We start from the raw sequence: 25,761 nt of genomic DNA on the forward strand, positions 1-25,761 counted from the left end.
TATGTACAACGTTGAAACCTGCACATCTCAGAAGTTTTTAGCGGCTGTTTAGCTTGGTTTCTTGGACCGCAGCTATCGATGTGACTTCAACAATCTCTTCGATCTTGCAATTCAGTTGTAGAAGTCGAGTATGACGCGTTAAGTTTGTAGTGATCCTGGGAGTGAGGGAGTTGTGTACAAATGATGGTTTTTGCATCTGCATGACTCGCAAGAGCGATTGTCGCACTTGGGTGTGGTTTGGCGACGCCATTGATGGTTGTTCCGGAGAAGACTTTCCGAGCAAGGGGCAACGCATTACATACTCCACTCACGTGTGGTGCGAAGACCGGAACACTTTGGGAAGTGACACCAGAAAATTTCCTCCGGTCCCAGGTTGGACTCAATGCCAGCACAGAAGGATACGGAGCAACCCTGCCGCTAGGTGTTGCTCTAATGATGTCACTATTGATTCAAACGAGTTCATTTATTTAATTGGCGTTGAAATCTTGCAGACCATTCTATGTTTAGGTCCAAGTTAAGGAAATGGTTTTCTAGTTCCGTTGCCATTTTTAAACTCGCATTATGATAACATGTTCTAAAATTAACCTGTATTTACGTAGGGAATTTTGATTTTATTGCAAAAAATACAATTAAATGAAAAACACGTGCAAAAAAGTAAAGCCGTTTTAAAAATGTAACTAAGGGGTGTACAAAAAATAACGTCGTACAAAAATATTCGTGCAAAAAGGAGATCAAATGTGTATATTTTTTAGGTCTCCCTTCTGGGTGTTATAAACTTCGTGGCAAATTTAATATACCCTGTTCAAGGTATAAATATAACAATTATTAAAATTTTGTATCTATAGATAGATATATAGATAGACTGCATCCCAACCTTAGGTGTATTGTGCCCTTTAGTACACATGTCATTTATCTCAAAACAATCATTTAATTTAGCTTTCAGCACATGCTGTAACATATGTAAATGCCAACATACAGCTAACAACTCATTTAATCTTGCCACATTTAAAATACAGTTGAACTTTCATATCTCGTAGTTCTCCATAGCTCGAGCTCTTGAATTGGAATAAAAGTAAAATTCTACACAAATATCTCGAGTTAGGAAAGTTCAACTGTTCTTTTATAGCAACAAATAAATATGTTGTTGTTGTAGCGGCAGAAAACATTTCTGAAGTAATTTCGAGACATGGTGCCGAGTTGACTGTTCTGGGCCAGATGAAAATCCATTCTGGTTACTTAGACCCGACTGTCGCAGGAACGCCGACTAAATATGTAAATATGTACATTTGCCCACTCTTAAAAATTCTATAAACAAAAATGTTTATTTTCATTCATAAATGTTGGCAATAGTCTATTGCGTTGTGCTCTATTTGCAGTCAATTATTGTATGTTGTCTTTTTAATGTTTATATTATAAATAACTTTCACTCACAATTATTTCCCAGTCCTTGGCCGACACCGGTGTAACAAAAACACTTCTCAAAGTCAAAACGTCAGCTATGAGTGAACACTTCACTAGATCATTTTCACTCAAACCTAGTGAATGTGAATGATCATAATTATTAATAAATATTAAAATATTTATAGAATCACACAACATTTTTGTGGGCTTAAGATCTAAAAATAATTCATATCACTTTTTTCATTATTTTTTCTTAAATTAATCATATAAAATTAAATTAGAAGTATACATACAAATTGGTTGGTCATACATTTTAGAATTAATTACTCTTAATATTTTGAAAGTTAGTTTGTACAAAAAATGTCTTCTTTTGAAATACTATGTTATTGTTATTAAAAATTTTTTTTTTTAATGCTATGGTATTAGTTGCTGAATTATTGTTAAACCAAACCTGATTTTAAAATCAATGAGTTAAACTTCGTTACTCCAAAATGATGTCTTCTAGAAATAACTACTACACATTCCTTCTGTTTAAGAAATCTAAAAAATGTGTAGGGTAAAAGACAATGATCCCAAACAACCAAAATCAATAAACCCCGAACGAGTTCAAAGTATGAGATCGGTTGCTTCTGGACCGCCCTAGCAAAAAGTGATACTCTAAAAATGTAATTTGTTGGCAAAATCTTCAATGGTTATGAATGAGAATGTATTCGTTGTTTTATACGATGGACGTATAATGTGTAATTAATGTAATTAATGATAAATACATTTTTCGATATTCCTTTTGCGTTTAATTTATTACCAATTTCTTTTGCCACCCTGGCATTGATCCCAATTTCAGTATCTTTCACGGCGCCAGCATGTGGCGCCCACGATGCGTAATGTGTGTGCCCGCTGTATTGCAAACTCAAACAGCCAGTATCCTAAATTATATTAGATGTCGACGATGTGTGCATGTAAAAGGAATATTTATTTTTATCTCTTAAAATAAATTATTGAAAAACAAACAAGCGTAATCTTATCTGTTCACTCACATATGTTGATACCACGTTGTAATAATTTTCAGGCAGCATTAAGAAATTGCTTTTAGTTGGTCTAAAAACTAATTTAAATGTACGTTTAAACATTTTTTTATTTCGTGTACTTGAGCATGCATCAAAAATATATGTAGGTTATTCTGCGGACTTCTTTTCACATTATTCGCTGTAAACGTTTCGAATTTGTATTTTAAATAAAATTTGTATTTAGAAAAGGTTAATCTTGTAAATATCAGAAAAAAATACTATTATATTCTATTCAGTGGATGAAATTTGAACTTTTGTACTTCTTAGGATTGCATTCATTCTTTACCACATTTAACCCTATTAAAGAGTTGCCACAGGGCGCGGTCACCGAAATAATAATAAAATTATGGTTTTAATATGTGATATTAAACATTACTTAAATTCAATAGGACAAATACTGGATATAGATAGAGATCATATATTTTATATAGATATTTTATCAATTTATTATTATTATTATTTATTAAAATTTGATTGAAAAAATATAACAATTTAATACACATTTAGGTAGGTACGTATTCTAAATTTGTTTTCAACTCTTGTAGCCGAGAACTTAATCTTTAAACTAACGATATTAATAATAATACGGCAAGACTTGTGATGTTATTATATTAATAAAACAAAATCAGCTGAAAGAAGCGGAGCCAAAACAAAAATCATAATATTCATATTTTTGTTTTGATCCCTCAATTCATAATTTAAATCTGGCGTTGCCAAGTGAAATTTTTAATATAAATTTTACGTAATTCGAAAATAGTTGAATACCGATCGGTAATGGACGATGCACATTAAATTTTAATTGCTTTATTTGACAGTTCAGACTACAACAGCAAGCAAAGAAAGCAATGGGTATGTCAGAACTACACTTTGCTTTCCGTGCGGCTCGGAACGTAAAAAATACTTTTTATGTGAATGTCTTAATACAAAATAGAGGAAAAGCAAAGTCAAAATTTTACGTGAGTTGGTCTTAAGACGTTTGAGTAAAAAAGGGATGAACGATCACGCGTACACATTAGTTTCAGTTAGAATTCTACATATAGCTTTAAAAAAACTCATAGAGCTTAGCCGCTCCCACAACAGTTGGTTCTAAGTAACCGGAACAGTCCCGGGTTTTAGTCTTGCCAAGGACTGTCAACTCTGCATCATGCCTCGAAATTACTTTAAAACAACAACAAAAACAAGCTTATAGAAAAATTAACAGAAGTCTCTGCTTGCGCTGTTGCGCGATAGTTAGCTTGAAGGATCCCTATGAACTTTATGCATTAAATTCGAAATTCGCTATTTCAATTCATTAAGAAAATTCTGTTTCCTGCATTTTGGCGAAGATGAATTCTTCATCTTACAAATGTTTGTTTCAGTGTAGAGTTTTACATACATATAATATATAAGTGTGTACATATGTATATAACCCACTTGCATACAATTTGTAATTATATTAAGCTTATCTTTTTATAAACAGTGCACATACAAATATTCATGTACATACATACATATATATAAGATATGTATGTAAATTATACATTAGTTGACCTTGTGCATTAATTTTTGAAAGAACAAAAGCTGGAAACATTCATTGGTAGGTATGAACTCACTACTTGTTGATAAAGGATCATAGTATAATCGTATTAAATATCAATCTATGTATGTATACTACTTTAAATCATACTTCTACGAATTAATTTTTAATTTCTGTATTTTCGTTATTTATCAAACGTGTCAAATTAGAGAATTATTAGCGAAGTTATGAAAAAATCCATTTTAAATAAACAAAAGGTCCACACGTACATACTTACAGATCACTTTAGACATTTCCATTATATTTGAAACAAATCATACTAATAATGATAATTTTAATTGAACGTATAAAATCTATTTATTAAAGTACATCATACTTATCTAGTTATATGTATATATGGTAATTATATAAAGCAAATATTTAATCAATATCAGTTTTCCACTTCTCACGTGCTTCAACTTTGGCGTCAGGTACAAGAGAGCTTTTGACTCCGCCCAATATGTTGGTTGTAGCCTGAGTGGCCAAAACTGCTGGACAAACAACTAATTGTGGTAACTGTCTCATCACAGCTCCTACTGCCCCAGTATATCCCTTCTGGTCGTGCTCTGCAGCGGCTGTTTCTATAAGTGTGGCGGCAGATTCATTAATTCCCTCCTTCAATATCAGGTACGCATTTGTTACACCTTCACGCATGTCTTTTGGTCTATTAGATCGCCTTTTTCTATCTCTACGATGTCTGCGAATAGTTCTTATAGATGGACCAGAGGACACCATGTCGAATGCTGTCTCAGCTGTAAATTGTAAAATCTGAATAACACGTGAAGTTATTTCTAGAGCAGCTAACGCTGTTCTTGCTGTAAAACTTTGTGCGCCCAGTTGAATTCCACGAATTAAACGTCCATCCCGTTGATATTGTTCAATTGGCAAACGGAATAAGTCAATTACACCTTGTATAAATTGCACGAAGGAATAAGTTGGCCCGACACCCTTCAAAATTTTTGGTAGTTGATTCCTCTTAATGTCCTTTAACCATTCCCTGCATAAGTATGCTACAAGTTTGTCTACACCTAAGAAGCCACGACGGTAAATTATTTTCTTTAATTTAATTTCAGAGCATTGCAGTTGTCCTAGGCCCATTAGAAGCCCTGCTATGGGACCCCTAGAAAGCTCCACTCGACGACCGTGATAGTCGAAACGTATTGATACATCTGGACCAAATATTACTTCACGGAAATATATTGGAGATGATTTTTCTATCTCCTCACTTTGTTTTTCAGTTTTGTCGATTACCTCATTTTCTAGTAACTCAAGATTTGTCGATATGAGGTTCCGCGCTTGCAAATCCTCTTCATCTTCCGTTAGTTCTACATCCATTATAGGAGCGTGTGCTTCAGCCGGTTGATTATTGTCCGATAAGTTCGTCTCTTTCATTTTACTTCCAATATTTGTGAAATAATCTGCTAAGAAAATAAGTGTATCTTGATCGATGTTAAGCCGCATTGGCAAAAGTGATATCCTTAATGAGCACTCTTGTGCCGAACTAATTATCGGCTTTGGTCTAACATGCAAAGCCTTTACTACAAGCATTTGCTGTGGACATTTCTGTGATGTAGTTTTAAAATTAGGATTATACAAAAATTTATTTATTTCCGACGATTTTAATCTATCTCTGATTTCTATGTCGTGAATTACAAGTACTTGTCGCGAAGCTTGTGTTATATGAGTTGGATAAATTTCATGTGACAATCGTACTTTGGTCAGTTGAATTTCAACAAGTATATCATGATTTCGCTGCACACCTCCAATTGTTTTCCACGACAGATCTTTTGATTTTTTAGAACCGGAAACACTATTGCTTCCCTTTGAATATGACACACCATGTTTGTAGGCATCAGACATCCGAAAGTGACCTGGATCATCTTTGGCACTAATATCATCTGTTGTCGTAAGAAAGTCTTTTCCACCATATAGATGCCATGTGAATGTCATCTCACAAAGTGTGTATCGAGATACAGGCATTGGAAAATCATCCGGAGGTTTAAGTAAATCTAACTTATTAGAAGGTAAGCAAAAGTGGTTGTCAACTATTCGTATAGGGTCTTCACATAATTTCAGTTCGAGTACTCCACATTGCGACACTTTTCGTCGTTCATCTTCGGATATCACGCAATATTCGTCCTCACGTGGATGACGTCTATGCATACTATATAAGCGTTCATTATTAATATCGCCCAAATCGGATTTAATCTGTGGTAACACGTCCACATTTGGTTCTGCTGGACAATACGACGAAGACATAACGTGATGTTCAAAATTTACAATTGCAGACAAATTATCTCCACAATCATAATCGTCGTCCAATATACCAGGTTGTTGCTCATCTGGGAAGTAGAAGGGCTCAATTCCATGTCCAGCAAGTTTTGAATTTTTTGATGTTGAGGGCACTGCACTCAAAGTGATTGTTTCTCTGAGGGCTTCTGCCATCATTATATTTACTCGTTCTTGTTGCCAATCTTGCTGCTCAGTTAAACTTTCTTTTCTCTTATGTTCAACCAAAGTAGGTGTTTCGTTGATTTCTAATCTAGATTGCTGCAATGTTGTTGTACTTGAAATATTTTGTTCAGGTTCAACGGTGTCACCATCATTTGCCAGATGTTCTATAAGTTGGGCTAGTGCTTTTCCCGAATCGCTGCATGTTCGCAAATGTGCATCATGCACAGAACATCGTAAATCGAATTTCGGATACTTTTCCGAGTTTTCATTTAGCCTAAGTGATATGTCGACTAACCCGATGTCAAGTACTGGCACCAAATACTTTGAATCAATTGGGATTTTGTTAGAGTTTTGGCTTTTTGTGTTTTCTTTATTTTGTGCGATATATAAAACAAAATCTTCCACTATGAAACGCAAATTGCAGCCTGCTACAGAAGAAATAACATTACTACTTATTGTAAAAGCACCCAATTCGACAATTGCCCGATAATCGAAGTTTGTCGGACGATAGTCTATTGCACAATTCCATAAATGCAGCTGCATTTCTGTTATAATTCCAAATGGTACATACCCTTCTATAGGGTAATCGACCACATCAAGAAAATCTATAAGCTGATTTAGCCAAAACTGATTTGTTATAGAGGGATGGTACCCCAATGTTGCCTGCTGAATACCGGTAGTCACCACAATTCGTTTGACCCTTTGTTCCGGTACACGTTTAGTTTCGATCACCAAAGAAATCATTTCTCGTTCTATAATTGGTGGTTGATTAGATTTCAACAAACCTCTCGGAGTTTTATAGAAAGTTTTTTGCATATTTCGCTCATTTTCATTTATAAGCTTTGTGGAAATTTCGTGCAATAGTCCACAATGGTCCATTTTAATATCATCAATTTCAATGCACAGATAGCATACATTTTTATTAGAATTGTACCCATTCACAGAAAATATGTTGAGTTCATTAACATTGATATCTATTTTGCCCATATCTTCAGGCATAATTTGATTCTCTGTATCTCTTATAGGAACAAATAGTTCAACTAATCCATTTCGTATTGAAACATTAATGGAGAATTGACTTTTTTTTATGTTAATCTCTTCTCTATAGATATCTTCTGTGTTGTGCGAGTCAAGTGTCGAAAAATATATACTCTCTGTCATAGAAATACCTTTCAAATTTATATTCTGTTCTGCGAATGAGCCGCTTTCTTCAGATTCAGATAAATCAAATTCATTAAAACGGCTATATTGAGGCTCGGAAGAACTAGGTATATTGTATATACTTTGCTTGTTTTCGACACATATCGTATTAATAGAATTTAAAATAGGTGAGCTGGGTTCCCACATAAAAAGGTCCGTGTTGAAGCGGTTATAAATAACTTCGTAAAACTTCTTTGATTCTAATATAATGTGTAAATTGGGTACTGTCACTTCTACCTGTATCCTTGAAGTGCGCATTGTAGTCCTTCGAAATTCAGCTAGCTCTATCGTTTCACCTGGCAGCAATATAGTTTCTGACTCCATATTTTCACTTTTGTTATGTATTGTATCACTTTCTCTGCAAAAACGTTTTGCACTAAATGGTAAACTATCTGCATCTGTTGGTTTTATATTGTCATTAAAATTGCCAACTAAGAAATTATCTTTTATACTCGTCCAATAATACTCATCTGGTATTGTTACAGAGATTTTCACATAATCAATAACCTCAGAGTTAACTTTCATTGAATTGGTTTTAAGTATCCAAACTTTATCGTCTCTTTCTTTATCTACGTAGTAAGCATTTAATTCATTTGTTAATATGTCAAATTTTCCGCCAACAAACTTCATGCAAGCATGGTCAAGTGAAATTATCATATAATCAGGTCGAATATTTTTTTGCCACCATGGAACGCGATTTGGATCGTGAATAGGTCTAGCGTCATATATTGGAAAGCGCAAAATCAATTCCATAGCCGTGGATGTTAAATTTGTAATAAACGTTAATTTCGATGATTCTTGCTTCACGAATTGAGAACCATGTTCCGAAGAATAGGCAGCAAAAGGTGAGGGTGCCAAAATGGCACTAAGACGATCATATATAGATATATCAAGTTCTATTCGACAGTTTTGCAGAGCGATATTTACACTTTTTGAAGTAACATCCGATTCCACATGTACCGCTACATCAGGTGTGTTGTAGTTTTCGGTTCGATCAAATGTTATCAACTCAGACGGTTCTCCATTTAATACTTCATAAAGATCGATCTTTTGTGCTGCGAAATTTATTTTCGACAATATCATTTGTTTGATCCTGTGCTGACTTCCTCCACTAGTTATTGGCGATATAGAAATAAACAAATGGTTTTTACCACACGTTAACGCGGCTGAGTCAATTTTTTTATCAAAAAGTTGATGAACATGATCAAAAAATTCTTTTGCGAAATCTATCATATTCTGTTCGCTTGTTTTGTTAAGAGGACTTATATTATTCGATTCGGTTTCTACCAGCACGTCTTCCAAAAGTACTATTGATACAAACGCTGATACTTTGACAGAAAAGCTTAAAATATCACCGGAATACTCCAAACTTGATGTTTTACGTTGCCACTTTGACAAGCCAGTCAATGTGGTGCTAGAGCTAATAGAGCTACTAGGTGGCGAATATCCTCTCGATAAGTCTTTTAATTTATCCAAATTTATTCGCGGTAATGGATTTACAACAGAGGGACCTGTTTCACAATCAATCCAGTTACCCAATTCAACCGTTTCATTGCTTTTGTGATACAAATAATTATCATTGTGTTGCTTTTCTTCGTAATAATCGGCTTCCTGTTTATCGCAAGCATCATTTTGAAAAGCATCTATTAGTTGTAAAATCAAGTGTATTTGTCTTGGAGTAATAAGAGTATAAATCGAACCGATTTCGGATTCAATAATTATTTTAGGTCCGTTTATATTTTCCGATTGTTTCATTTTGATTCGAAAATGTATTTCTTCTCTTATTTCCATAATAGGAATAGCGCATGATTGAGAAAAATCTTTATTCTCGTATAATAAGCTTTCACTCATTGTCTTCAACTCTTCAGTACTTACAGTTAAACCACATATACTTATATTATGTTTCGCAAACATAGGTAACAGATATTTATTTTCCTCGGTTTCTTCCAAATTGTTGGTTTGGACCCTAGGAGAGTTTTCATGGCGCTGTTCTTGCATACAGCCAGTAACATTTTCGTATATTAACTCATTTATATTAAAGCGCAGAGATATGGCTTTTGAACTATCTGATGATTGATATTCAAGTTGTATAAAAGTATTTTTAAATGTTGCTTTTATTCTGTTTAATATGTTGTCTATAGTTTCCGCGAATTTCTCTAGGCCCGGAATTGATTTTGCATCTACTTGATTGCTTTCTTCAGTATCGTCATCATGCTGCTTCATACATTCTTCTGCTAACTGCATAGAATTGCTTGCTGACGACCACATTGATTCTAACATGGATGTTCCATTCGTTTTCCTTTGAACAGGTCTTACCGAAATAACTACGTCTTCAACATCAATACAGCTGCATTGCGACATTAATGCATTCCATGGGACAGTAGCCGTTAGAACTCCTATACGGCCACTTATAATTTCTATAGCCCATCCTTGAGCTTCTAATATAGCGTTCAACGCTGTCACATTTAATGATACATTTTTCACAGTAGCTTTACCATTGTATAAATCAACTTTTAATTGCTTTAAGTCTATTGTTTCGTCTATAAATTGTCCCAAATACCGTTGCAATAGATATCTGCATGTTTTAGTTTTAATGGCAGTCCAAACATTGAACCAAGACATCCTTCTTAATCAATCGCTCACAAACTAATATTTTTCAAAAGTACCTTTGTTTCTTTCCACTTTTGCGTCGAATAACTTCGCTTCAGTAAATATTTGCTTTACATCTGTGACCAGTGTTACCCAATCAACGAAATCAGTAGCCCAATGTAAATTACATGTGTTCGATTTTATTGGTAATAAAGAGTGGTGAATTTTTTATGCTATATACTTTTGAAAATATTTAAATAATAAAATTACCAGAACTAAGTAGATAATCTTTGGAATTCATACTTTAGTATTTACTATTATTGTATAGGCTAGGACCAAAGCAGAAAGTAGTTCAACGCGAAAGAATTCTGAATACCCCGGTGTTGGATCGACCAGGTTTTTTCAATTATTTTTTTATTGAGATAATTTTCCTTTTTTCAACTTCCGCCGTTTTAAAAATATTTTAATAATTTTTAGTCCATTTTTCAGAAAAGTTACTGAACTAGAAATTTACCAAAGATGCAGTATATTCTATTACTGTAGAATAATATACTGAATAAATTTAAATTTTAATTTTAATTCATACCCCTATATTGTATCGAATTCATGATATTTATAACTGTGTTGTATTTGTCTCTATTTTCTCAAGGTTGAAAAATATTTACATGTGTACAATGAACCCTACTTTATTGTATTAATCGATGTTTTTATGGGCATCACTGTTCCTGAACGGAACCAGCTGAGATGCGAATCGTGGGCTATACCAGAGAACGTCAAGTACTACAAGAATTAACATATCATTTGTTTTGTTTCTCATTCGTATCAATCTTCACAGTGGTGCCAGATCAAAGCAGAATGACCTCAATAAATAGGACAAATTTTGAACTTTAGTATTGTTCTTAAGTTTTTTTTATATCGGGTGATTTTTTTGAGGTTAGGATTTTCATGCATTAGTATTTGACAGATCACGTGGGATTTCAGACATGGTGTCAAAGAGAAAGATGCTCAGTATGCTTTGACATTTCATCATGAATAGACTTACTAACGAGCAACGCTTGCAAATCATTGAATTTTATTACCAAAATCAGTGTTCGGTTCGAAATGTGTTTCGCGCTTTACGTCCGATTTATGGTCTACATAATCGACCAAGTGAGCAAACAATTAATGCGATTGTGACCAAGTTTCGCACTCAGTTTACTTTATTGGACATTAAACCAACCACACGAATGCGTACAGTGCATACAGAAGAGAATATTGCGTCTGTTTCTGAGAGTGTGGCTGAAGACCGTGAAATGTCGATTCGTCGCCGTTCGCAGCAATTGGGTTTGTGTTATTCGACCACATGGAAGATTTTACGCAAAGATCTTGGTGTAAAACCGTATAAAATACAGCTCGTGCAAGAACTGAAGCCGAACGATCTGCCACAACGTCGAATTTTCAGTGAATGGGCCCTAGAAAAGTTGGCAGAAAATCCGCTTTTTTATCGACAAATTTTGTTCAGCGGTGAGGCTCATTTCTGGTTGAATGGCTACGTAAATAAGCAAAATTGCCGCATTTGGGGTGAAGAGCAACCAGAAGCCGTTCAAGAACTGCCCATGCATCCCGAAAAATGCACTGTTTGGTGTGGTTTGTACGCTGGTGGAATCATTGGACCGTATTTTTTCAAAGATGCTGTTGGACGCAACGTTACGGTGAATGGCTATCGTTCGATGCTAACAAACTTTTTGTTGCCAAAAATGGAAGAACTGAACTTGGTTGACATGTGGTTTCAACAAGATGGCGCTACATGCCACACAGCTCGCGATTCTATGGCCATTTTGAGGGAAAACTTCGGAGAACAATTCATCTCAAGAAATGGACCCGTAAGTTGGCCACCAAGATCATGCGATTTAACGCCTTTAGACTATTTTTTGTGGGGCTACGTCAAGTCTAAAGTCTACAGAAATAAGCCAGCAACTATTCCAGCTTTGGAAGACAACATTTCCGAAGAAATTCGGGCTATTCCGGCCGAAATGCTCGAAAAAGTTGCCCAAAATTGGACTTTCCGAATGGACCACCTAAGACGCAGCCGCGGTCAACATTTAAATGAAATTATCTTCAAAAAGTAAATGTCATGAACCAATCTAACGTTTCAAATAAAGAACCGATGAGATTTTGCAAATTTTATGCGTTTTTTTTTTTTTAAAAAAAGTTATCAAGCTCTTAAAAAATCACCCGATATAATGAGTTATGGATTACTTTGCGTTAAATTTAGGTTCAAGGCATTATATAATTTTTTAATCGTCTTATTTTGCCGCAAAGATCGGTCGTGATCGGAAAGTCAATTTTTTTTAAATCATTTATTATTAAATCCGCTATTTCTGTAAAAAATTTAGTGTTTGGCTTGATGAGCCAATGTAAGGCTAAATTTAAATTTATATGCAAATGGTATTTCTACTGTGAAAATGAGAGGAACTGTATTGCAATACCTGGATATCTATTAAAAAAAATAATTAATAATAAAAAGTCATGTAAGTGGTGTTTATGATTATATATTTCTTTTTATTAATGGTCACTTTGCATGAATGAGATCGTAGTGACATGTACTCAATTATCTTTAATATTACCAGTTTGATACATTATTTTAACAAATTAGTTTTACTACAACAGACGTAATCAACTAAATTTGGACAAGCAAATTATTAATAAAATATTGCGAATAGTATCATTTTAAATACCGAAGGCTCCACATTAGAGTAGATAATCAATTATGGTTTAAAAAAATTATGATATTCACCATGAGTTACCTCAAACAATTCTACTTTGACGATAGTGAAAACAAATAAGTTGCATACATGTTTATTCATTATATTAATTTAAAATTCGCTTATATAAATTTACGTAAGTTGGAGAATTGAAACAAATATATTTTATAATTCATCAGTATATTATCTAAAAAGCTCGTTAAATTGCAATCGGTCTAAGACCATCATCTAATATAAAATAAATTTTTAAATTCTATTCTATATAAATCTAATTAATTTATGCATAAATGAGTACAAAGTATAATATTAATACATATGTATACGCATGAATGTTGCTGTGTATTTATTAGTAATTTTATATAACTTTAAAACTGTATAAAAAGCTTAGGTATGAGTATATACAATTAATTACTACAAATGTGTTCCGTATTCGTATATTTAAAAGCAATTGCGTATATTTTATATAATTAAGATACGCCCGTATATGCATATGCTCATACACATAAATAAACATGTATTCTCTATATGCTATACCTAAAAATTCCCTTTTGTAAATGCTATAATGGGACTGTAATGCCCAATATTTATTTTTAGACGAAATATTTTGGAAATATTATTTTTGGAAATATTATATTATTTTTGGAAATATTATTTCCAAAATATTTCGTCTAAAAATAAATATTGGGCATTATAGTACTTTTGTAATATCAGCTTTGAGTCTGTTTTCTCATATTACATCCTTTTAACTTATTGCATGAATATAGTATCTTCAGATATACTTATGTATGATTATCGTATTTGCTCGTATTAGTGTAGGACAACTAAATAAAATAAAACTTGTAATTGGAAAACCTATTTGTTAGGATATTTAAAAGATTGTTCACAGTATGATTCTCTATTATTTAAATATATTTTGCACAAGAATTTTGTTTGCATTTTGTATATATTTTGCAAAAGCTATGACACATTTTCAATTTACGTTCGGAAAAAAGTTTCCCAAGATTTAATTAACTTAACTTAACGACTCCCGCATTCGTTGAATGAATTAAGCCCATAAATACCACTCTGCCGCCGCTGGATATAAATTTATAAGAAATTACTCTCGGGGAGCAATAATGCTAGAATTATTTATAGCTGAACGGTGCGCATGCTCGAACATACAATTTCATAGCATACAAAATATTTTCATGAGCTATCTGAAATCAATATCAAATTAATATTTTGATTTTATATACTTGCACATAATATGTTTCCTATATAAATATCTATTTGCATTCGATAAAAATAGTCTAATTTTGAAATGCAAATATACATTTTTAGACATTTACATAAAATAAAATACATTTTTGCTTAAGGTTAAACATGGATTTCGTTTTTAGGTAAATTAAGAAGACAACGGCCGTCCCAGCTGAGTGTGTTTGTCATAAGTTGGTACCTGCCAGCAGATTAACCGTCGTGTGTTCTAAACTAACTTCCTAGCAGGTAGAAACCAAACTGGTTTGAAGTGCTGGGTCGTTTTTCGACATCTAACTTTCTATACATGTGTATCCGTTTTTGCATTCCGCAAAGGAGATTATTTTGAAGGTAGATGTGTAGAAATAATGAAACAACAGCTAAGTTGCCTGCAAATACACAACGTACATAAGTATGCGGGGAAAGAAATGCTGGAGCATGACCTTCACAAACATTGAAACAATACAAATCTGTGAAGTTTAATGACACAAAACTCATTAAAGGTTTTTCGATACAACCAGCCAAAGAAAAAATTGTTATATAAAGAAGAAAAATTTAAATAAATTGTTTTTGTATTTATTAAATAATTTAAATATGAAAACATAAACCTGTATATATGTATACAATTTTTGTATGTTTATACAAATTCCCTTAGGAAATAAAACAAATATATATAAATGTCTGAATATATTTCGCTGATTCAAGCGTTAATCATTTAAAATTTGCAATTAGCTAAACATATTTATCGGCTTTTAAAACGAAAAATCGTTGGAATTTATATGTGCGCTTTGCAATTAACGTTTATTATTTGCACGAATTGGTGGTGAAATACTTCCCACTAGTATTTATTATGTTTTAGACGTACGTACTATACATTAAAAATCATCCACATCACTAAATATTAAGCTTAACCTTTTACAATCAACAATTTCAATCCGCTCGAATGTATTAAATTTTTGCGATATATTTACAGATCATAGAAAATTAGTTAACAATAAAATATATACGAAAATATATACAAATATTAAAAAAAATACAAATAAAGACAATTTGTGTGTGTACAATATCAAATAAAGATATACATTTTTCAGAACGAAATTTTATAAACACATTTATATATATACATATGTATATATGTGGATATGCATACATGCAGCAGTTAGAGATTCTTAAAAATTCTTTTAAATGCTCATTCATATATTTATATAATGCTGACTGTTAAATTTCTTTTATTCGAACATTTCATACAATGATTCAATGGTGCAAATACTACTTAACACTCCACAAGCCAACGCCTGCTTTTTTGTATTACAAATTTTGATAACAAAGAAAGGAATGTACTTGAGAAGAAATGAGTAACGTTTTTAAATTTGCAAGTATTACTATTTTTTGGGAATATAATAATATATATTGTATATGTGATTATAATTATACAAATGTAGTTCTAAATTGTGCCAAATCAGACATAATCTAAGTATTATATATATGTAAATTACTTATGTATTCGAGTATGGCGATTCTATGCCTACGTTTGTATATGAAGTATGAAAAATGTATACAAAATTCTAGTGTTTTCTTGGCATTTTATGCTATTGTAGAAAATGCAATATAATTTCTTGCTTATAAAACATTAAATGTATATAATGGTACTTGGCGTACATTATCTTATAATTTTTGTATATTATTTTTCTAGTTTTCGTAAAATTTTTCGTCTTTCGCTTTAGACATCTAATTCTTCGAGTGTACGTGATAAACGATTGTTATCGATGCGCCTGCGTTGACTGCGTCGCACTGCATCGGCCCGCCGGTAGGGTTCGCTCTTCAGCCCGAGCAGTATGTCCTCTAGAGCACCGTTATAAACCTCATCCTGCTGCAGTAATTTTTTCTCCCGAACCGAATTCGCTTTGCTCTTCAGCTCGTTAATGACAGCGTCCTGTAAGGAGTAGCCACAACCGGACATCTGTTATTAGTTCAATGTAATATGGTAAAAATTTTGAATATTGGTGTATCACATTCAAACGAAAGCAGCAAACAAAAGGAAAATAAACATCACCACAGTGAACCAGTAAGCGCATGAGCATTTAGGATGCATGAAAATAGGAGAAAGAATAAATACAAATTTAGTTAGTTTGGACCGTCACCAGAAATTCATACATACATAATAAATATGTACTAAATGTAGTTTTCAAGCTTATTTAATCTAAATTAAAGTCGGTTAATACTTTACAGAAGCTTATTCAAAATATGTTGCATGACTCTGGAAATGTTTAGTATTTGAAATGTTATTCAAATTCACAAATTTTGCATAAGTCAACAAAATAGAAAGGTATTTGGTTGAAATTTTTTGAGAAATTAGTAATATTTTATTTTGTAGTGACAATTACTATCTTTCCCATATAATATTCGGAAAGCGTATAATTAACAATTATTCCATGTCAAACATACGGAATTACACTTTATTCATTGGTAATTTTTTAGTATTGATGCATATCAATGGCTGTGGCACTCTCTCTTCCGAGTAATGTCTCCTTCAGACATAGTATACGATTCAAATCATACAACTTGCACTTGGTATAATTTAGCTTCTTCCATTGACCAACCAACTATATCCTTTTCACCAGCTCAATTGCAAATGTAATTATACAGGTTTGTGTTCGGGAGACATTTTTTGGCGGTTTTGTATGAAATAGGGACTAAGTAACAAAGGAATAATTTATAGTGTTATAATAACAATTTTGAAACTTGAGAGCATACAATAAAGGCATTGATATTAAAAATAAACGCTTCAGAATTTTAGATTCTTAATAATGCACCGTAGTGCTAGATTGGAAATGGAGCCCCTCACCTCAATCTGAATCTCCTATTTCCCTTTCGCGTTGTGATACTGTTAACTCCAATTGTCATGGAAGCTATAAGTAAGCCTCGGATAAATAACTCCCAACGACGACGACTGGGCAAACGTATTAAGGACAAAGATATAAAGTTATACACACACATAAAATTTGCGAAACTCATACCAAACCATGGCTCTACTACAACTAGCAGAAGCAGTAGGACACTACAAAACAGGCATCGTGGTCCAAGAAGCCTATATGTTTGGATTAGATTTTGTAGTCTGTGTTAAAATTAAGCAACAGCATTTTTGTTTTGAGGGTATAAGTTAAGAATGGGTATAATCGTACAAATACGCTTAAAGTTTTCTAATATTAGCATTATTAATGTGCATGCGCCTATTGAGAATAGTGCGACAGAAGAAAGAGAAAATTTCAATGACACCTTGACACAATGGTGAAAAGCTAAACAACTCTGCCGCCTCGAAAAACGAAGAATAGGTAGCACAATGTTCGACCAAAAAAATATACAGCTAGGGGACCCAAACGTCGAGAAGTCCAAAAGAAAATCGCCAAATAGAGGTGGGGCCATAAAACATTAACGAGCCGTCAGCAGAAGTACTAGAATTCATGGAGCTAGAGGAGGCCATTACGCGCTTACGATGATGTTTCCCTTCGCCATATGTTTTACATGATTCAGCAAGCGTGTAACTAGAAAGCATGAGAAACAACAATCAGAAACCGCAATTCAAACAAGTTCGTTGCTCAAAAAAGAAAATAAATTGAGAAAACTAAAGATCACTGTCACTGCTAAATAATATAACAGATATTTATAAGACAAATGCTTACAAAGCTAAGGGAAGTAAAGGCCTTATATGATTATATGAGTTTGGTATATCCAATACAATAAAAAATATCACTAAAACCATAATGGAATGAATGTATTTAAAGAAACGGCCTTTGATAAGGATTGATAATTGATAATTGATTTTCATATTTGCAATTCAATCTTGAAAATGTGACAAGAAATTTGTACCAAAGGCACAATTTTTGAAATCGACTCACATTTGGCGATGATATAGATATCGATAGACATTTAAAGACTATTTGACCTTTAAATAAATGGAAAAGCTGCAAATATTATGGGTCTTGCAAGAAATAAAGGAAAACCTAAAGTATTAATATCCTGTCAAAGGTCGTCAGTGCAACACAGTGTCGGATAAAAATTAAACTACAAACAATGTGAACAACATATCGGCAGAATAATAGCCGAAAACTATCGTCCTAAACAAATTCTACTTCGCAGGTGCAGAAATAGCAAACTCAGATTGATGGTGTGGACCAGAATGCTGAAGCGCTAGAACCATGATGCTGCAAACTCAAGCAAGGAACAGAAAGAATTGGAGCCGCATCGAGAATAATGCAAGCTATTCCTTTAAATTTAAAATATTTCCACCTACATTTAAATGTGTTGGAGTTTAGCGAACTTTGAGTACTATTTGTTAGTTTCACATAAAATTTGTTATATGTTACACATATACATATATACATAATTCTAAAATTTGTTTAGCCTTTAATATTAAATGTTACTTTAAGGGTGAGTAGAAAGAATTCATAAATTAATAAACAATATTAAATCAACAAAATGGAACACAAATCGTATAATGAACAAATAGACAAACAAATTGAGAACACACAAAAAGGACAACGTAAACAAATATAAATACGTATTGTATGTTACATAGTTGTATGCATTTTGGAAAGCTATTGCTAAATGTAAGTATAAATTTCTCTACGAAGCAACTGAAGTTTTGGTTTCCGATATAACTTACTCATTATTAATCCTATAAACGGACGGCAAGAAGGAATGACTTAAGCCAGATCTTTAATTTATCTTTTATGTGTTACCAAATGTGAGCTCCTTATCGCTTATCAGGAAGAATGGTAATTGTGGTTGTGATGGTGGTGGTAGTGGTGTTTGTGATGATCTTAGTGATCGTAGGATCGATGCGAATATAGTAATGGTTGTAGTGGTGACGATTATTGTGATGATGATGGTAAATATTAATAGACTTTAAGGCACTTCCTTCTTATTCTATTTGGCTAATTTTGGTTTCATTATCAAATTATGTAAACTAAGCAGTATTTTTTGTGTACATGTATGTATGTAAGTGAATTTTATTGTGCTAAGATGTTGTGTAGATGTATGTACGTCGTTGTGTAGTGGTACTAAGCTTGTTCTATGGTCGCATATGAATATAGTTAGGCAGCGGATATATTGATATGTATGTACATTTATTAAAAAATATTGGCATCACAATATGAGTAAAATGTCTTACGCGATATTTGTTACGCTCGTATCCTCGACTTGGACTTTGTGTAATGCATTTTTGCTGCAATAGCACACCAACACCAAACAACATACAATTTTTACGGTTATTATTCAATTTAACTTAAGCCAAACACCTGTTGCATCTAATTTAATAATATTATTTTTGCAAAACATTCCACACGCCACGTTACAAATTACATTAACATAACGATTACGACTATGCACAATTCATATCTTTTGCTTAACTGTACATTATTTTGTATTTTTCTAATCCTTTAAAATTCCGATTTTTATTTATCAGCGACAATTGCGCTTTGTCTTTTCACGCAGAATTAATAAGCGCTTTGTGTAGTAAACTGCTTTCCATAGTCACGCAACCCAGTTTCTGTATGTGGATGAATTAATGAAGAAAAAAAAACAATAACAACTGCAACCAACACTATTACCAAACAAATGATCAATTATGAAGCGCCTTAGCCAAAAAATGCAAATCATTTCGAAATTTTCTTTAATACATTTAAGAAGCCTTAGTGTTGATAAGAAATAGTTGATTTTAAAAGAAGAAAATCAGAAATTTTCCAGTGCACGCTTTTACCTGTTGTTTCTTCTGGTTCATTTTGTTGCGCATTAACACTTGGTCGCTTTCCTTTTTGTTGGCGGCCTGGGCTGCCGCTTGCTCCAAGCGGCGGCGTTGCTCGTTTTCTTGATCGTGAATCTAAGAATGGAGATTTGTTTACCAAACAACAAGTTAGCAAAGTAGATAAGTATGTATATTGGATCAATAATATAATTAACACTAAATAATATCTTTCAGTAAAACTAGAACAACGCTGTATAATTATACTTTGTTATGAAAGCACTTCTTGAAATTAAACGAAAGTTATAATGCTGCATCTAAAGAATTTGGATTTTGCAAGTCCATGCCCATTTCACACCATGTACATATATGCCTTTTATTTTAACTTTTCTATTTTACCATTCAGTGTCATTTACACTGGTTACTACAGGCTGAAGAACAGATTTTCAGCATGGGTATAGCCTCTTGTGCAAACTGCCAAATAGTGACGCAATGTTGTTATTTACTATTTGAAATTTACTTACTTTGAAAGCTCGAGTGAAACGCACAATTAGCGCAAAGAAAGCAGCTGCATCAGCGTTACGAGACGATTCACCGAAATACTCAACACATTCTTTGAATGCATCTTGAGCATTCTTTAAATCCATTTTAATCTTCTTTAATTTATCCTCAGAATTATTGAGAAAATCGCGTAAAATATGCGTTTGTGTACCTTTTACACGCTGTTCTGCTTCCTTCTTTACCAGTTCCATGCCCTTTTCTAGGTCATGCACGTCTGTCACTATATTTTCTAGCGACACTTGAGACGCTTTATCAGTGCAATACAACTCTGTGTCGAAATTAAGCAGATCTGGAAACTTTTGCCTGATGGTAGCCACAATATAGTGCAATAGCGATGAGCGTTTGTCGGTTGACTTTGTATCGATTAGGGTATCAAGCGACTGCAATTTAAATCCATAAGCCGGACCTCGTTTACTGCTGTTGAGATAATTGCCAAATGCGAGAACTATTTCCAGCACAGCTTTGAATTTCACCGATTTCTTAAGCGAGTTCGAAGCTGTTGTTATAGCTTGTATTTGCTGTTAGTGAAATTAATTTTTATAAATATTTTTAAAACATGTTTAAAAACTCACTGGACTGATTAGATGAAGGCAATCAAAGAAGTTCCCCATGTAATTCATTATTGAAAGCTTTGATGATATGCGTTCAACCCGCGATAACTGCAACATGAATTTGTCTTCTTCGGTGAGTAGGTTTTGATCTTTACGTTCGGCTATATATTCTTTGTAAGATTTGACCTCAACATCTGTGGGCACCATCTTTTGAAGCAGTTCCACATTTTCAAGAGACAGTTTCTTCAAATCTAAACTATGTATGGCAGCGATTACCTCATCGATGGGCATATCCAATTTGCGTCGAGATATTGCTGTTGAAGATACAAATTCATAAATATGTCACATACACATACGCTACCATGAACAAAAAATAGTAAGACTTTGTTCATAATTTATTATTTTTTAAATTTATTCTTCAAAATATATGTCGTTGCTCTCAAAGTAATCCCCCTTGGCCGCAATACACTTGTGCCAACGTATTTTCCAATCCTAAAAATTGTTGTTAAAGTCAATTTCCGAAATAGTCTTCAGTGAGGGTACCGATTCATGTTTAATATCTTCAATTGGCTCAGAAGGGTTTCCCCGAAGCGGTCGTTTGGGTTTGCTGAATGATCAGAAGTTACACTTAGCTAAATCATTGAGGAATCAATGTAGTATGCGACGGTGCATTATCGCACAAAAACTACCGAGTTGCTGGCCCATAATTCCGGCCTTTTTCTCACGAATAGCTTCGCGCAAATAATGTTCCATCTTGATAATTTGGGCGGTCGGAAGGAATTCGGAGTGCACCACACCCTGATAAGCGAAGAAAATTGTCAACATAATATTGATTTTCGATCTTCTTTGGTGTGTTTTTTCAGCTTCGGCTCAGTTTTGCCACGATATTTACGTACTTCAGAAAGACAAACGTATACTAAACACTAATAATTATTTTGACAAGACATTTGGCACAGATGCCACTGGCAGTTATTCCAACCCAGAAAAAAAAACTATTTCGACGAATGGGTTTCCGCGCGAAATTTAAATTAAAAAGTCTTGCTGTTTTAGCTAACATAGTACGCATGCATAATTAAAAAAGAAATCGGTGCCTTACCAATGTTTCGTAATCTCGTGTGTTCCAATAAAGACACATTGTCTGGTTTCTTGAAGCGCCTACTGGGATACGAGTGTAGACCATCCACTTCAGTGTTACTACCATTTGTCAATGAGCCGCCAATGCCAATTTTGAAGCGCTCCTCGAACTCGTTGAAATCAATGTGTTTAAAGATCTTTTCGTCATCCAACTCGTTGAAAATTGTTCCTCGAACCTGGGCAATAAATCTTGATTAAATATCAACTATTAAGAAATTGTCATCAACTCACCTGGTTTGGCTTTAAAGCTATCCAGTTAAGCGTGGGCAGTTTGTATTTGGTCGGCACTTTTCGTTTGATTGTCATGGCACCGTCTGGAGCGGGCATGAAACCGGCCACAGGTGGAGGTGGCGGTTGGAACGCACATATCATAGGTCCACCATTTGGACCAGAGCCATATGGCGGTGAACGTGATCCTATCGAGCCGCCGTTTGTCGACATTGTAGGTGATAATGTACCGCCATTACTCATGGAACCGCCGTGCGTTAGGGGCGGTGGTGGCGGAGCAGGTGGTGCGGGCGGAGGTGGCGGTGGAGGCGCCGAACTGGCAGGTGACATGGCAGACGGCAGTGGTGGTGGCGGAGGTGGCAGTGGAGGTGACATGCATTTATCTGGCGACGCCCCACCATTTTGTAGGGATGTTTCACTATTTGAACCAGACCGTGGTAATGAACGAGTCAACGTTTGTAATTCGAGGTTTTTGCTTTGAAGTAGAGATTCACGTTTCTTCAGTTCTTGTTCATTTTGTTTGAGTATGCGACGCAACGTTGTGACCTCTTCGTCAAATTTCAGTTTTGTCGTCATTAAATCCTCTCGTTCTGCTTTCAATACAGCAACTTCTGTCTCGAGCTCAGCCAATTTATACATGAATTCTGAGTTCCGATCTACTTCTCGTTCCAACTGATCTTCAAGCTCCTGCACACGTTCTAACGCTGCAGTCTTCGTTTCAGAATCCTCCATTAGTCCCGCCACGTCGAATACGTTGTCCAAATATGCAGAAATTTGCACCTTTAGCTCTTCTGATTCAGTCATACGTAGTTTTTCCAGATATTTGTCAAGACCAAGAGCTGTGAATTCGTATTGCAGATGGACGCGATAATTCATATCTTCCACAGAGTGAACCACAATGTTCATGAACTGCATGCACGCAACCATAAAGTCAATGTTGAAGGCTTCAAAATTCATGAAGTATTCCATGAGTGTTTGAAAGCGTCGCTTCTCCTGACACACGTCCTTAAAGTTGTCGAACGAGGACAAAATGATCTCGTGGCCACCCTTCACCAGACAAATGGCAGCTAAAAGCTCCAGCACTAGCGCTTTGGTACGCAGCGACTTGTGTATCAAACTCAACGCAATGCAATTAATGGCCTCACGATGTTGTATTACCATGTTAAATCCGTATTTGTTGTTCATTATGGCGCGCAAGCACATTATACACACATGTATATCATCTGTAGATGCGCCCATATTCAATTTCGCTATATGCCTGGAGCGTCTTCTAATGCTGGGACTGTCAAGCACCTCGGCCAGCGAGGGACGCAAAAAACCATTAAGACTGCCGCCCGAGTGACCCACGTGTGAATGTTGGTGATGTCGCATACCATCCATGTTGATGCTACCACTCAGTGGTGAACTAACTCCCACCGATGTGCTGCAAAGACCATCCGCTGAACCCGAACCGGTGCCGCCACCTCCCACCGTCTGACTACTCGTCATGTTTAGACGCTCATCGGAATCGGAGAGTGCTTCTTCGACACGCTGTTCATGTCGCATCATCTGCAGTCGAAAACTTAGGTAATCAACGAGTGCGTCGAGACCCTGATTCGTGTCATCAAGAAACTCCTTTACCCACTCAATGTGGTTGGTGCGCAGCGAGATCTCAAGATCACGCAGCACCTGCGTCGATGTGGATTCACCGACCATTTTGCGTTTCTGACAAAGAAAGTAGAGGAAAAATAGCTGTAAGTGTAAAAATTGTCCCGGACAGGAGAGGAGGGGAGCAAGGTAAAAGTGTGACGAAGGAAAGGGGTTGGGATCAGAGACATTGGGAAATTATCCGTAATTAGGAGTAATGATGATTACGAACACACACACAACAGGAGGAGTTTGTTAGGATATACAGGGTGTTTCAGGTATATTTGTATATGTATTTTTGGGACAGGTGAGGTGTGCACAAAAGCGAACCGAAAACAAACAAAAAAATTCATATTACGTCAACAAGTGAGTGATGAAAGTATAAGATGTGTGGGAATTGGTGACGTTGAAAAGTGTAGGAAGTCAATCATGTTGTAAGTTAAGAAGCATGAAAAGAAATTAAAAACAAAATAACAAAAAAGAATTGTAGTGTAAGTGTGTGAGTGTATAAATAGAGAAAACGAAAAGTTTGCATTAATTTTCAGTATTTTTAAGAGAAATTTAATTTGACTACATACAAGGTAAAGAAGTTTCATCTAAACCGCAAAAGTATAGATAGTAGCAGGTAAGTCGATTAGAGCGCAAGCCAAGATGCTTTTATTACTCTTCAATACTTATAGATCATATCCAAAGTACCACAAACATCAAAACAGTCTACGGAGAATAGTTCGGTGAATATTTTGGTATTCTTTACATTTCTAGTGGCGTTCAGGTATCATATCTTAGTCAATGCAATAAAACAAAAATTAGTCTAAACTAGTAAAGAAGGGCAAGGTTTAGGTGTAACCGAACATTTTATACTCACGAAGTTTACAAAGGTGAAAGGCGGGAAATACTTTCAGGTGTTACAAAACTTTCTATTCAAAAATGTTGCCTAAAAACTCAATATGCATTGTTTAAAGAAACGAATGGATTACAATTAGTTCTGGAATTAACTTATTCCGTATTATTAATCATGAACTCACTTAGTTTAATTACTACATTTTGCTTTGAACTATTTATATAAAAATCTAGCGTATTCACCCAAATGAGATATATGGTATGTGACCTAAACTTAACCAATTATGGGGTGAGAACCAGAGGATGGCTGACTTCAGCATATTAGGAATGTAGAAGTGTAGACCAAGTTTTTGACCAATTTTGGTCATATTCAGCGCTACACTACATTATTAAAAAAAAAATTTCACTTAATTTCATTAAAATAGCATAAATATTGACCAACATAAACACTTTAAAGTCAGATAGAAAGCCAAAATGAATGGAAATCCACTATATGATGTATAATGAGGCTCGCGGCTCTGGACTGATGTCATTTACTATATATTCGGAAACCCTTTTTTAATTTTAGGACGACAATGCTTCTGGGTTAGCAGTTACAGTCGTATGACTATATCCAATTCTCACTCTTTCATCCTCGCCGCGCACCCTGCAAACGTGAGAAACGCTTGTGTAAGATGCGGGAGCCAACCCACGACTAAAAGAGAGAAAGCTTCAGCGGAGCCACTCCGATATATTCTGTTTAAGCGTTTGCGGCTGCGAGCGGGCGTCACTCTTGAAGCATGCGGCCCGCTAAATAAATGTGTACAAAACTTTATACTACTCGGCAAGCGAGGTTGTGCGC

The 25,761-nt window shown here is 34.6% G+C and overlaps 4 protein-coding genes across 12 annotated transcripts in view; 1 reads left to right on the forward strand and 3 right to left on the reverse strand.

Annotated features, from left to right (window-relative positions):
* LOC126762279 (peroxisome biogenesis factor 1) overlaps positions 1-2,731 on the reverse strand; it is a 36,348-nt gene extending 33,617 nt beyond the window's left edge. Inside the window, exons 1-3 of one of the 3 annotated variants that reach the window (XM_050478933.1) lie at positions 2,436-2,731; positions 2,204-2,324; positions 1,432-1,535 (exon numbers count right to left, since the gene is read on the reverse strand). In XM_050478933.1, coding sequence (XP_050334890.1) covers positions 1,432-1,535; positions 2,204-2,324; positions 2,436-2,528 — 318 coding nt within the window. In that variant the 5' untranslated portion in view covers positions 2,529-2,731. Of the gene's footprint in view, positions 1-1,431; positions 1,536-2,203; positions 2,338-2,435 lie in introns of those variants that run through there. The other 2 variants (XM_050478934.1, XM_050478935.1) reach the window with 2 other exon arrangements.
* A 1,569-nt stretch (positions 2,732-4,300) lies between these two features.
* Positions 4,301-10,408, reverse strand: LOC126762270 (autophagy-related protein 2 homolog A). Its single transcript, XM_050478908.1, has one exon. The coding sequence runs from the start codon at positions 10,294-10,296 to the stop codon at positions 4,402-4,404; it is 5,895 nt and encodes a 1,964-aa protein (XP_050334865.1). The 5' UTR covers positions 10,297-10,408; the 3' UTR covers positions 4,301-4,401.
* Positions 10,409-11,154: 746 nt separating this feature from the next.
* Positions 11,155-14,968, forward strand: LOC126762341 (uncharacterized). The gene is made up of 2 exons (XM_050479044.1): positions 11,155-12,773; positions 14,387-14,968. The coding sequence occupies exon 1, from the start codon at positions 11,292-11,294 to the stop codon at positions 12,369-12,371; it is 1,080 nt and encodes a 359-aa protein (XP_050335001.1). The 5' UTR covers positions 11,155-11,291; the 3' UTR covers positions 12,372-12,773; positions 14,387-14,968.
* Positions 14,913-25,761, reverse strand: part of LOC126762274 (formin-like protein) — an 89,546-nt gene continuing 78,697 nt past the window's right edge. For 3 of the 7 annotated variants that reach the window (XM_050478920.1, XM_050478919.1, XM_050478918.1), the window contains exons 5-10: positions 22,458-24,185; positions 22,189-22,402; positions 21,114-21,406; positions 20,505-21,059; positions 19,999-20,118; positions 14,913-16,200 (exon numbers count right to left, since the gene is read on the reverse strand). In XM_050478920.1, coding sequence (XP_050334877.1) covers positions 15,961-16,200; positions 19,999-20,118; positions 20,505-21,059; positions 21,114-21,406; positions 22,189-22,402; positions 22,458-24,185 — 3,150 coding nt within the window. In that variant the 3' untranslated portion in view covers positions 14,913-15,960. Of the gene's footprint in view, positions 16,201-19,654; positions 19,789-19,998; positions 20,119-20,504; positions 21,060-21,113; positions 21,407-22,188; positions 22,403-22,457; positions 24,186-25,761 lie in introns of those variants that run through there. The other 4 variants (XM_050478923.1, XM_050478921.1, XM_050478922.1 and 1 more) reach the window with 4 other exon arrangements.

Source organism: Bactrocera neohumeralis, chromosome 6 (assembly GCF_024586455.1).
Source record: "Bactrocera neohumeralis isolate Rockhampton chromosome 6, APGP_CSIRO_Bneo_wtdbg2-racon-allhic-juicebox.fasta_v2, whole genome shotgun sequence".
NCBI lineage: Eukaryota > Metazoa > Arthropoda > Insecta > Diptera > Tephritidae > Bactrocera > Bactrocera neohumeralis.